The 14,027-nt window shown below is 37.3% G+C and overlaps 1 protein-coding gene across 4 annotated transcripts in view; it reads right to left on the reverse strand.

Annotated features, from left to right (window-relative positions):
- LOC104152911 (zinc finger FYVE domain-containing protein 16) overlaps positions 1–14,027 on the reverse strand; it is a 30,199-nt gene that overhangs the window by 3,641 nt on the left and 12,531 nt on the right. For all 4 annotated transcript variants that reach the window (XM_068925020.1, XM_068925022.1, XM_068925021.1 and 1 more), the window contains 11 exons: positions 12,898–13,074; positions 11,779–11,930; positions 8,575–8,959; positions 7,935–8,057; positions 7,692–7,847; positions 6,787–7,011; positions 5,354–5,436; positions 3,001–3,105; positions 2,102–2,252; positions 1,459–1,539; positions 762–927 (listed from right to left, as the gene is read on the reverse strand). In XM_068925020.1, coding sequence (XP_068781121.1) covers positions 762–927; positions 1,459–1,539; positions 2,102–2,252; positions 3,001–3,105; positions 5,354–5,436; positions 6,787–7,011; positions 7,692–7,847; positions 7,935–8,057; positions 8,575–8,959; positions 11,779–11,930; positions 12,898–13,074 — 1,804 coding nt within the window. The remainder of the gene's footprint in view (positions 1–761; positions 928–1,458; positions 1,540–2,101; positions 2,253–3,000; positions 3,106–5,353; positions 5,437–6,786; positions 7,012–7,691; positions 7,848–7,934; positions 8,058–8,574; positions 8,960–11,778; positions 11,931–12,897; positions 13,075–14,027) is intronic.

Below are 14,027 nucleotides of genomic sequence, written 5' to 3' on the forward strand. Positions count from 1 at the left end.
ATTTGCATCATGAAAATACAGAGGCTACAAAAACAAATAATCCTAAATAGAAAACAAACACACCACTTATTGAATACAAAACTCATCTTACCGGCTGAAGAAACTAGAAACCTTCTTAGGCAAAGCCCTTGTTTGTTCTAATTGATCAGAGAAGCCACAGGAAAAGGTATAGCAAATCAAGCCCTAGCCTGACAATCAATGTATTTAATTAAAATGCAAGAGGCAAGTTTTGAATTAGTGATGGGTAATTAAATCATTGTTAGTGTTTGACTCTACGTAAACAAATGTTCCAATCATGGGGTATAAGGATGTATTACATCCCGTTTCATCTTGCCGACTGAAGGCTGCATTGTAAGGAATTAGTGGAAAAAGCCAGGACTGTGCGCTTCCAAGCTCCTGTAAATAATGAGCAAGCTTAAAAGGGATTCATTCCATCTTCACACAAATTGATTATGCCTTAGACAGAGAACCTGCAGCAAAAACAACAAAAAACTGAGGGCTCACAGCCTCTTCCTGTCAGCTTCCAGAACACAGAACAAAGCAAAAAGTATTCCTCAGTGACCACCACAAGCAAAATTGTTTTGCTAGTGACATCTAGAGGACTGCAGGTAGTTTACTGTCCCACCGCTTTATAGGCTTTAAATATCAAATTCCTTCTTTCAATAAAAATATTTTAGATTAATTCCTTGAAATAAAAGGTGGATATTTTTGTTGGAAACAAAAAAATTCTAGAAGATGTTCTGCTTTCATAATACATTTACCCTTTGTTTGTTTTTTCTTCATCATTTTCCACCCAGCAAATATCTACATATTCTTTTGTGTCGCCTGCATCCATTTTGCCACAAGTTATTTTAAAGTCCTTCTTGTCTCTCAATGCCTGACGCAGGCTTTCCATCGTTTCTGGCGTTATTTGTACCATTAGTCCATCTAAAAGAAATTAAGTTAAAACTCTCACTTATCTACAGTAGCAGCAGCAGGGAGTTTTAGTACAACCTTGGCTTAAATTCTAGGATAATGGACTCTCTCCTACAGTTCCTTAACAAACGCACACAAGACTTAACTTGGACTCCGTCTCCCAACTACGGCATTAAACACTACATGAAAAAGTGTTACAACAAAAGCTTTTCTGGTCAGTAGAGCAAGATCTTAGAAGTTTTCGGCATTTATGTATCAAAATATGCATTTCATCAATTCAGCGATGAAAACAATTTTAGATGTATGCAACTGTAAAGGAAATACTTGGATTGACTGAATTAAGTGAAGAGTTAAGACCCAATATATATTAAAACAAACAGGTGCATCAGCATACATTTTGAATAGCATGATCAGTTTGCAATCGGTTTTCTACAAAGCTAAAATCATGAGAAGCTTAGCTTACAGTAGAATAAAGATCTTGCACTAGTCTGCTAATCATATATATTTAACTCTTTAAGAAACCACATAGTGCTAAATTCTTACCTTCAACTATACTGGATTTAGCTAGAAATCCTGAAGATGTTTTCAAGGCTCCATTAAACACCACAAAACTTGCACCTGTGACTAGAAAAAGTAGAAATAAAATGAGTACCGCCACATATCACTCAAATTTGTAGTCTCTGAATTAACAGCCCAGATACACTGCCGTGCAGACAGCTGCATTGCATTCCAAACATCCCAAAGCACTGTACTGCTCTTCACTGTATGCGTGGTGCTATCAGTTTGCTAGACGTTGTTCAGAGATACTCACCGTTATATATTTTATATGCTCAGTTACACAGATCATGTGTCTACATCTATAAATATATTCCCCAAATCACACTAATATTAAATTTGGAAAGAGGTAAGGAATCTGATGATGTATGAAAATGTAAACTAGATTTAAAAAACTGAAAACAGAAAGAAGTATTAATTTCTGCTTAACAGCACTTATAAAGAGATACCTGTGTTTTATATAAGAGTTAGCAAAATTTTATTTTGCATTTAAATTACTTTATTTCTAGAATATTGTGCTTTTGTCCAAACTGCTGGAATATATTTTTTCCCTTGCAACCTAAATAACCAAATCTTGCATTTCTGCTCAAGAGATGTGATTGTTCTCTACAAGCCAAACTAGACAGCTTACCTTTCCTAGGATGTCCAGTTGCACTGTTCGCTTGTGTGTGATAGATACCATCCTTACTCTGCACACACACTAAGTGAGAATCTGCTTCAGTATTAAAACTGGCTCCAATACTAATTACATGTTCATTAGAAGAATTTATCACCTTCATTACCTGTCAACACAAAACTTTTTGTCATGAAACTAACACAAATCTCTATTTTGCCGAACTCTAGTGTTAGAAACAAGACATTTTTCAAAAAAGATCTAATATTAAAAAAAAGAATCAGGATTTGCTAGGATTAGCTAGGGAAAAATTTCTATGCATGATCAAAAATACTATTTCAATCGACAGAGGTAAGTAAGTCGGAACACCTCTGCACATTAGAATACCAGGGTTGTGGGGATTTTTTTGTTCTTGTAAGGCTAAAACATGCATTAAGCCTCATGTATTTTATGATGCAGTTGTGTTGTTAGAGCTGAAGCAAGCAAGTAAACTGTAATAAAAAAACTACACTTCGGCAAAAATGATTTTCTTTGAAGTTGTAAGCAGACCACCACCTTTAGGAGATGCATAGGAGGTCCTCCTTGAAAGTATACTCCAGAGGACTTCAGACAAACTGCTGATTTCTTTCACTATTTAACAGTTATCCTAAAGCTCAACTTTACTCAACTTCCTACTCAATATCCACCTTCCAATATATCCAGGAAGAAGAAAAAGGTGTGTTCAGATAATTTCACCCCAGAGATAAACACCTACACCAGTTTAAAGTTCAAACAGCAAAGTAATCCAGAGAGCTGCAATCAAGTGGACAGCCTAGAAACTCCTCAAGTAACGTGTTAAAGACGTATACAAGTATTATGTGAAAAATAAAGATTAAAGTAGCTTGGATCAGAAAGCTAACGAAGATAGTTATACTCACCTCGTTATATCTCCTTAGAGGTATTTTAATACAGCTTCTACCCATTTCCACATGAACAAATAAGTTGTCTATGGTATGCAAAGTATATTGATAGTTTCTAAGGTCCTGTAACAGAAAGTATGTTAACAGATGGCTGAACTCTATGCATTATTTTCTCATATTTTTTAAACAAATTTCATTTAATCTAAGGATGCAGAGTTTTTGCATTAATCTCTAACCTTCTAAAGAGCAGCGACGTTAGGTGGGCTAAAGATTTACCCTATATATACACATCACAGGACGAAAAAAAGATCAGTATCTTAGTCTACTACTGACAAAGTAGCTTTAAATATCATTTACAATTGTACGCACAGACTATTTAGACTACAGCTACTTTATTCACTACTTTATTCACATTACGATGTTTCAGATAACAAAACACTTCAACACCCTTCTCTGACAGAAGGGCAAAGGGTGGAAGCGAGCATCCAGTTCAGTTAGCTTATATGCTCATATTCTTTCTCCTGCAGCTACCTCTTCAGCGTGTTTGAGCACTGTTCATTATACCTTTCCCTGACAAAGGTCATCATACACCATTCTCAGCCGCTTCTGCAAAATCTCCCTATTGTTTCATTCCAGAACTATTTAGGTGTGAAATAGCCTAATTTGCCTTTATTAGCTCTGTATAGGACAGGCAGGTTAGAGAAGGCTCAAAGCAGTAGCTGAGTCAGGAAACCTGCATCTTCAACCAGCAGAGCTGTAGCAAGGAAAGTATTTATGAACAGATCTCACTATTACAAGTTTCAGTTGAACCAGTACTGTTTTAGGAACACTAAGATAGGCATGATAGGTTCCCTTTGCTTTCATCATTTATCACAACCTCAGTCACCTGTGTGGTACTGAATTTTGCATCATCTTTAATTGAGAATTTGCACCAAATGTAGATAAAAATGCACTATCTAGAGACCGTTTTGCAGTCAGTTTCCAGTGATTAATATTCTTGCTGCATCAAAAGGGGTAGTCCCGCCAGGAAGCACATATTCCTACTGCCTCTTTTGTGCTGACACCAAACAGCTATGATGGAGAGCGAGCAATTCTGTAATCTAGGTGAAAAAGAATGCTACGTAAGCCCTCTTTGTTAGCAGAATGTTACAGTCCACAAAATCTGAAGCTGGGATTCCACAGCAGGCTAAAAGAATGGGTATACTAGATCTGACTGAAGTCCAATCTAGCTCAATATCCTCTTTCCAACCGTGACAAAAAGTAGAGATTAATGATTTTATATTACGCCTTATGCGCCTAGCTGTCTTCCCCAGGCTACTCTTCCAGTCTTCAACAATCTGTGATTAAAGCACTTCCTGAGCAAGAAGCTGTGGCTTAAGCCAATTAAACAAGCGTCTCCATCACAGCCTTCTCCCTCGCATTCGTACTGGTGCTTTGGCAAATCAAGCAATGAGTTGGCTCATAGAACTAAAATTTAAAGTTATTTTAAGAAAAAAAAAAATCTATATATCTATCTCACTTGTTTTCAGATAGCTCAACTCAGAGACTGATTCTCTATATAATAAAATGGACAACTGTGTTGGCAAAAATGGGAGAGGGGCCAAAGACTGCAGTTTCATCTCAGCTGTAATGCAAACATGCATGCATACCTCTAAAGGAGGATTCAGTGATCACTTGAATAACACATGCAATTCTCTCCATAATATTTCAGCAATTTTTATCACATTGTCATCAGCATTAAGAATAAGTTCTACGTAAGTGTTAGAAGGGGAAGGTGATTGGTATGGAACACAGGCTTCCTAAAAGTTTAAATCAAATCAACTGACTGAGGAAAAACTTCCTCAGAGAGTTGCATAAATTCCAGGCTTGATTTAATCTGATGATTTTACCAAAAAGCAAAGCTCTTCCCATAAGACACAGCTCAGACGGGTTAAGCATGTTAAGGTTAAGCTTGTGCGGCAAAGTAATTATGGTTACAATTAGGCCATAGTATCTGCCTGTCAAATCTGCTTTGCCAGATGAGAAAAACAACAGAATTCCTGCACCACAGCAGTACTTGGAAAGGGGGGGCACCCTTAACAGAATGATGTTTATAACCAACTTCAATTACAATACAACATTGTTCTCATTCACTTAAAGTTACTTCCTACTACAAGAAAATATGCTAAAAACAATGCCAGGAAAGGTATAGCTTTCCTAATTCACACACAAATATTCGTTAGGAAAGTTCCAAGTCAAGTATGAAGAATAAAAATGTTAACCCTTTATTTTTGCCAAGAACAATACAGGTTTAAAGAATATCAGAGTTGCGAGGATATTTTACATTGTCTAAATCACAACAGGAAGGGAAGAGAATGAGACATTTACTCACAACAAGTAGATTCATAATTGTGTGTCCTATCTCTCCAAAGAGTGGCTTTCGGTCTCTGAAACTTACTACAGGAGTCGGATATTCTGGGATGGGGAAGAAAAGAAAGAGGACGTTTACCAGCTAACAACTCTAGAAATAAATATTTGGATTAGCAAGTTCTATGTTCTGCTACAGCCTACTTTTTAATTAAATTACACCTCAACAGCCACAGGAACCAGAGCTACCATTTGGTTCTCCCACATGGCCTACCCATTCGCCCAACTGCATGATTTCCTCACCCTCGGTTACACCCTACTGCAGCTATCTTGGGGCAGAGAACAGTTGCTGCTTTCACATGCTCAAGCAGCTATTTGCTTCTTGCAACAGATGAGCTCGAAGGAAACATCTTGGGTCACCAGCTGTGAGACAGGTTGCCAGGCTTACTGATTGCTTGAACAGGAATACCGTAACGGTTTACAGTTGCTTCTACGTCAGTGCTGTAACACGAAGTGGAGTACCACAGAGCACTGATGAACAGAAGATTTATATAAAGTAGCATGCTTCAAAGTAAATAACTGACGACTGGGACAGGAAATGCATGCAGGTAGAAACTAGGGAAAGTAGGGAAACATAGAAGACTAGAGACCACAATGTGGACAAGCTGTTTGAAAACAAAACAAAATCATGTGGCAAAGCCAGGATGGCGAGATCAATCAAAAAAGATCCCAGAACGCTGCAAAATCACAAGAAGCTTGGGAATAGAAGAATGACAAAGAAGCTACCATCTTCCCCAACATGGTGACAGAAGCCCGCGCAGTGGAACCCTGCTATTGACTCAGCTATGTAAGAAATCCATAAACAACTGGGTGACGCATATTTATCGACTTGCAACTTACACAACATAGGCTTATTTATCAAAAACCCACTCAACTTAGGAAAATTGTGTCATGCATTTTTGAAACCCATTCTGACTCAGCAACAGCTGGACCATGTTACATCCTATCCAATCTGCTGGTCTCATACATACATATATATGTGCACATATATACCCACACACACGTATGTGTGTCCACCTCACTTTGAAAGAAGTAACCTTAACTCAGAAAAATTATTTGTCAAAGTTATAAATTAGGCTAGTGAACTTCTTTTGTTGTTACAGAAGAAACTCTTGTAAGGAAGTCAGACACTGACAGTTTATTACTCTCAGTTGTAGTTTCTAGACCCACCGATCTTCAGCCAGGCTGACAAAGAATCAAGAGTCTAGCAGCACAGAATGTAACAGGTGGCTCCCCATGGGAATTTAAGATACTCATATGAAATTTTAGTCTTACACAAGCGTAATATAGAGTACTGCAGATGTTCAAAGTCATCAAGACTATCTCACTTGCCTGCAGAACACACGCTCTCAAAGGTAATTTTACATTTATACAGCTATTTTAAGTGTTAAAACTTACCTCCATATTCTGCTCCCAACCTCAACATTAAACGGATTGGAAAAACTTTTGCCCAGGGTATTTCCAACTTATGGATGAGAATGCCACATAGAAAAGGGTTATCTGGTAAAAGGAGATCATCAAGTTTCTGAAAAGTTGGTGAAACAAACAGGAATCCTCCACAGTCTTTGTTACCGAGAAAGTTTTCAGTAAAAGTAATGTTTTCCATGTTTCTTATTAACCTTCCTGTTTAAAGAGAGACAGATCAAGTCTTTACATATCAAGAGTAATACGTTAGTATCAAGAAGAAAAATACTAAGTGCTCTAACACCAGTAGCTGTCCTATACATCTGTAAACCATACATTACATCTCAAGTCTTTCTGAAAGTCTTGTGGACATCCAAACCCACAGTCTATCCATCCTATATAGTCTTATTTACTAACTCGATGACCTTGAATATGAAACTAGATTTTTCCAAAAAATACTAAAAAACTTCTCCAAGGTGTACAACATTCCGGTACACATCAATATATTTCACTATGTCATTTTACATCTAAGAAGCAGTTCGGTAAACATTTGAGTTACGCTGATCAAAAGTTTACATACTTCACTGCTCTTCTACAGATGAAGCTCCCGATGCCTTAAACTGCAGACTCAAGGATTTATACCCAAAATCTCCCACACAACACAACCAAAGGGTGAACAAAAAGCCAACGAACAGGAGCTTTACAAAAGTATATGAATTGGAGAAACTTGCTAAGATCTATTTCTCCTGTTGCTTAGATAGAACCTGAAGTTAATACTGCAAGCTTATTCAAGAGGATATTCAATCATTAGATACCAACAAATACAGCAAAATTAGATCATTTCCCAGCTATAAAGATCATCAAGAAGATACTGTAACATACAGTTAAATATTACATACCTTTCATTACATCCTTATAGATATCAATAAAAAATGTGAATATTTCATTAGGAAAAGTCTCTTCATCTGGCAAACACTGCAATAGAATGATAATTTCTGCCTGACCCAAGCCATGTAGTCCATTTGTTGAGAAGTGCCAGCACTTTTCTGAAGAATCTTTAATTAAAGATAGATACCACAGTGATATTGTTTTACAGCGAGAAGACGACTGATTTAATAGAAAAGAAAACGTGTGCTACTTACAAGATATTAACTTGACATTCACAAGGAAATTTGCATTTAGGATAAAGCTTAATGGATTAGGACCTTCTTCCGCAAGAAGCAAGGTGACCTGTTGGCGAGATGGATGTTCTTCCACTACAGGATCTAGTAAATAAATAAATTAATAGCTGATTTAGCTCAACCTGTCAGCCAACTATCAAGAAAAAAAAAAAATACAGATCATATATGAAAGACTGCCTCACCTTCCTATCTTAAAGGGGTGGTATTCTCAAACTTAGAATGGCTACAGATCAACCAATGAAAAGCTTACCACAAGAGTAAAAGATGATATAAACTAAAGCAGGATTTGTAGTAAAGGTGTAAACTAGGGCTACTGTTCATTTGCTCATTATAATAGGCTGTCTCCTCATCCATATTCTGGTACCGTAACAGTTACAAACAACGAGCACAAGCACAACTATGAGGCATTAAGCGATGAAGTATTTTCCTAATATACAGATGGATCTTTAATAACGCAGGCTCAGTTATCAAACATGAATCAATGTGCAGCGCAGACAAACGAAAGTTAAAATTGTGTTACCATGCACATGGTATCACAGACGCTCATATTTAGAAATCTTGCATCAGGCGATACAATACTAAAAATTTACCCAAATTTTACCTTTTCCTTTTTCACCTGCTGCAAGCAAAAGCGGTGGCAGGTTATCACCATCAGGAAGAAGGCTGACTCCTTTACTAACACAGTTTTCAAGACCACATAGTGCTCTGTAACTTGAAGGACTAACGGGCAAATCATTTTTAGTCCAATCAACTGAGCTGGAACTAGCCTTTTCAGCTCCTGTAGGAGTAGAGAAGTCTTCAGGTTCTGGAGTTACAGATTTATAACTATGCATCATCTCAGTTTGCCTAGGAATGGCCTGTTGCCCATCATCTGAAGGAACAGAAGATTCACAACATAATTCATCAATTCTTGCAATAACATCCATTTCTTCCTTGGGTTTTGGATTTACGTCACTTAATTTGTCATCCTCTTCTGGATTTGCAACCTATGGGGGGGGGGGGAACCAAGAAAAACAGCATAGTCTACACTCTAGTCTCACAACAAACTAAGTCTTCTATACTAGCATACTAGAAATAAAAAGCTTAATGAGAAAGAAATATTCTCAAATTTTTTGACAGGTATTTCCTTTTAACAGACACAGATCTCTTCTGGATCTTGCATTTTTTCTATCTTTAAAAGGCATATTAGTCCCCATTTTAGATTAAGATGCATCATTAATTTGTTCTATAACACAAAATTCATCAGAGCTGCTTATTAGTCATTTTAGCATACGACAGTCAGACACAACACAATCAACAAAAGACAGGTACCGCTTGAGCAATCTGTTTAGTATTACTAATAGCTCCCCCACTCAGATCTACTGAATATTGTAAGTTGTCATAATTTGGATCAGTAGCTCAGCACTGTAAGTGTATTTCTATTTTTACACAATGTATTAGCAGCTGAGTCTACCATTTTATAGCGTGACTCATTTCGAGTTTGGGGTCAAACATATGGTGCTCCCTCAGTGAAATCAATATAACAAACTAATAGAGCATAATCATGTCATGATATGAATCATCATCAACAAACAAAGCAAGTCGTGAGATACCACCTTTCAAATACGTTAAATCTCATACCAGAGGTTCACATAGACTTGCGTCCTATCTCAACAGGAAAGACTTTGCACTGCAACAGGAAAAAGCCTAACAGCTCTATGCTTCCCCTACAAAAGTTCTCCTGGTAAGCCCTCAGCTTCTAGCAAATCTCCTGCTGAGAACGCATGAGCTAGAAGGGAGGAAAAAAGAAAAAAAAAAAAAAAAGGAAAAAAATTCCCACAACCACCTCCCCAAAAAATCACATTCTAAAAACATACATGCAAGAACATAACATCATGACTAAACTGGCCTTCAGAGGACTTCTTCCCATGAATTTGCTCGATGGTGTTTCATACCACTTTATCTTTTTGGCTTCCACAGCATCCTGTGGCAGTAAGTTCAGGATTACGGGTTTCATGGAAAAGTACCTCCCTCACTTTAGAGCTGCAGTATGGTTTTGTTCACTGGCGTTTCTGAAGTTTCATACAAGAACCACTGGCTAATTATTTCCTACTCATTTTGTCCATGCTACTGTAAAATTTAGAGATCTCTCAGCATTTGCAACTGAGAATGTCCTACCCTCTCCCCCAAAACAGAAGATAGGCTATGCCTTGATTGCTAAGATAGGGAGAGTAAAAGCTGCTAGACTTATTCAAGATCGGGGAAAAACACTGATGCATTTGGTTCCATAATGATTTTCTATTTCATTTTCTATCTGTTCCCACCCATTTACTTCCCTGACAACTACCTAAATATTTTCTTCAGGCTACTTACTGACCACAAGTTCTTTTTTTCTTATAAGCGATAAACGTAACATCAATAAGCACAGCTGAAGTAAGCTCCCACACACATTCTTATTCTGCCTTTAATGACATACAATCACATCTGTCATTTTAGCAACCAGTTCATTAATCTGAAATCTATTTGCCTTCATTGTGTGAATTACGCTTACCTTTTCAATCATCAGCAAGTATGCTGAATAGCACAGAGCCCAGCACATGCTGCTGTGCGACTAAAGCCTTCACATCCCTTCCTCAGGAAATTTGGCTCTTCCGTTCTATCTGTATGATTTCCAAGAGGACCTTCTCTTTTATCTTACGGCTGCCTAATTTTTAGGAGTCCTTGATGAGCTTCTTCTGGAAATACTGGTTTATCAACAATAACAACATTATCCCCACCGCTGCTGACTCGATTATACTAATAGATGCGTGAGGCATGATTTTCCTCAGCAAAAAAATCTTAACACTTTCTCCTCATTAACCTGAATGGATCCTCAGGTCTACTACTCTATTAAAACTTCTACAAAAGAAAGGAATAATTACAAAAGTTAAGATGCACCTGCAACTTATGGGAGTCCTTGTTCAAATTAACTTACATTTACTAGCATCCATTTTTTCATGGGTTAGCTCCGATTTAAGTGTTATACACAGGTAACATTTCAGACATTTTTGTGCGTAGTAAACATGATCTAGTCTCGTCTGCTGGCTCTACTAGTTTGTTTTAAAAACTCTTGAACTGTGTTACAACTGGAGACAGTGCTTCAGAGCTATGTTTTATTAAAAAAAAAAAAGAAAAAAAAAAAGGCTCAAGCCTGACAAACTCTCCAAGCCCTTCCAAAACCATTCAACTTATACCATTTCTTCAGATTTTAGTTTCCCTGACAAGTGCATACAACCAGTTCAGCACTATGAATATAATATTTTATAAAAAGCAAACCCTCTCCCAGCTCACTGTTTGTATCCACTGGAAGTGATAAGTGGGTTTTGCTGCATCCTATAATGTAGTACTCTAGGACTTTAAGTAACCTCTTATAGGAGCAGTCTTATTTAATCCAACAGGCAAACTATAGCAGGCCACTGAAAAAAAAGGCTTCTACTATAAACATGTTACTAATGATAGTTTCCAGAACTATGGCTGCAGATACCCTTACAAGAATAGTTAATCAAAGGCTGGGCAGAGAAAGATCGATTTGGAGTATTTTCGACTGCACCATTTTTAAATTGACATATGCCCAAAGAGAACACAGTTTCCTTTTAAGTATGGTCTTAACAACATTTCAATCCAAGGACTTGACAACCACCCAAGAAAACAATTTTGGTGCAGGTCCCAAAAGCAATCAAGCAAAAGTCACGTTACTGTGTGTAAGGGATCCCATCAATAAAAAGTAAACACAGTTATTTAAAGAGATTCATACTTCATGCACCTACACACACTTCTTAATTCATACCATATGCATCTCTGGCAAGTCAGGGTTTACTGGACTTAGGTCCTGTGACGACCTCTTTGCTCCAGATGAAAGTTTTGTTGTATCTGCCACTTCACCATTTGGCAAAATACCATCTGCAAACCAAACTCTCCTCTGTTCTTTGGAGCACAGCCCTAGGATAGGTTGAAAAAACAACACTGACTTCACATTATTGCACTGTCCTAATAGCTAAAAGGGATTTAAAAAAAAAAAAAAAAAAGCCCCCTCCACCCAAGACTTTTTCCACTGAGTCACATTTATACAGTATGGTTACAAGGCCAGCAATCTCTTGCACGTGAAATAACTAAGTACCAGAATAAAGCATTCTCTATATATTTCAGAAAGATACAAAACCAATCTGTTTCCCAGAATCAAAGGTATACTATTTAACTTCAGCCAGTCTCCAGTCAGGCAGATACAATCAAACAATCCTCATACTTGCAGAGAAAGCTGTCATGCTATAGTTAACAAATGTATCAGTTCCTAGATATGGAAGACTTCCGCAACCATCCCTCTGTAGAAAGATATGGATGAAAAGCTTATCATGAGCAGAAGATGAAATACACTCAAACCTCCCCCCACCTCAATCAGTTTACCGCACTGTTTGAAAGCTTCTTTTAACTGAAGAAGGTCGGATGTGTTACAAAAGTGGAATAAAGACACCATTTAGCCACTGATCATTCATCTTTACCCAGAGAATGAACCTTTGCCTAACGACTTTGACCTTAGCAACTACTCTTTGCTGTTACGGAAGCACTAGCAGTGGCAACACAAGCCAGAGATCTCTTGAGCGATATAAAACCGCTGGAAGAAGTTGTGCATGCCCTGAAAAGATTTACAATATAAATAAAGAAGACAACCAATAGAAAAAACAACCACATTTCACAAATGAAGACTTAACATAGACTTGGCCTGGCTCATACATTGGAGGAGTCAGAGCTCAGAGCGACTGACTTTCCTTTGAGCCCCGCTTCAGAGAGTTTCAGTCTGAATCCTGCAAAGAACAACAGTATACCAAGTATGTATCCACAATGCAATAAACAACTCCTTCCAAAAAGGTCTCTAAAAAGTATTAGATGAATTACACTACATTTAACATACCTTCAATACCTGGCTGTTTAAGTACAGAGGTAGGTAACAACACAGAAGACGAAGGCGAGCTAGAACTACCAGATGTCTGGGCTTCCTGCGAAGGTGGAATAGCAGAAGAATATTCAGAGGAGATACCAGAATTAGGGATAGGACCAGTTGGACTCATCATCCTTTCAAATGCCTGTGCTAAAAGAAAAAAAAAAAAGCACTTAGTTTGTAAGATTTTGCATCTGAATAAACTCGGTTAGTGCTGCAAGGTTATGTTTTTTGCAAGAATGCATGCCAGTTGTGAAAAATAAATGATCAAGCTATTATATAAAAGAAAAAACTAAATTTCTTGATTTTCTACACTTTTTTGCCTATTTTCTTCCCAACACAGAAAAAAACACCTTAGCAGGTAGCAATGAGTCTATACTGAACCATGTAATCCCTGTACGTAGGTGTAAATATTTCACATTTATCAAGATAAAATCTGTTCAGTTGGCAGTTATATATCTAATGAATTAAAACAGTAAATTTCCCATTGGTAGACATACTACGCTGGAAAAAAAGATTCTTCAAGTCAGCTTGCGCTCAAGTAACACATAGGAACGTAATATAGAGAAATTCCAAGTTCTCCACATTGCTAAGGCACTTTGGTGCTTTACCTGGTACAGCGGGAAGGAGAAAGATTAAAAAAAATAAAGATAATAATAAAAAAGCACAAAATCTCCAATTGGACAGTGTAGGGAATTGTCATCTAACACATTAAAAAAGCTGGTAGGTTTTTAGCTTATTTAAATATTAATAATCAGGACTTCAGCTTTCTCCTGCTGTTCCCGTAACGCATCCTTGCTTAGCTTTCAGTTAAGAAAAAGCTATCCTACAATCCAATTACTGTGGTTCTGTTAAAGTGACTTATAAAAATATTAGGACAAAAAGGTATATAAGATGGGCAAATAACATGTGAAAACTAGCAGAGGTAGAACCTTTAAATGGCTATCCTTCAACCACAACAGAAAAAAAAGTTAATTTTATTTCTAGGCATCTGCAGCAGACGACCAAAGAGCACAGCTTTACATGTAGCCCCTCTGGAGACCGAATCTATGCACTTTTTTTTTTTATACATATATATATATATTTGTATGTGTGTGTATATA

This window comes from Struthio camelus, chromosome W (assembly GCF_040807025.1).
Source record: "Struthio camelus isolate bStrCam1 chromosome W, bStrCam1.hap1, whole genome shotgun sequence".
NCBI classification, from domain to species: Eukaryota; Metazoa; Chordata; class Aves; order Struthioniformes; family Struthionidae; genus Struthio; species Struthio camelus.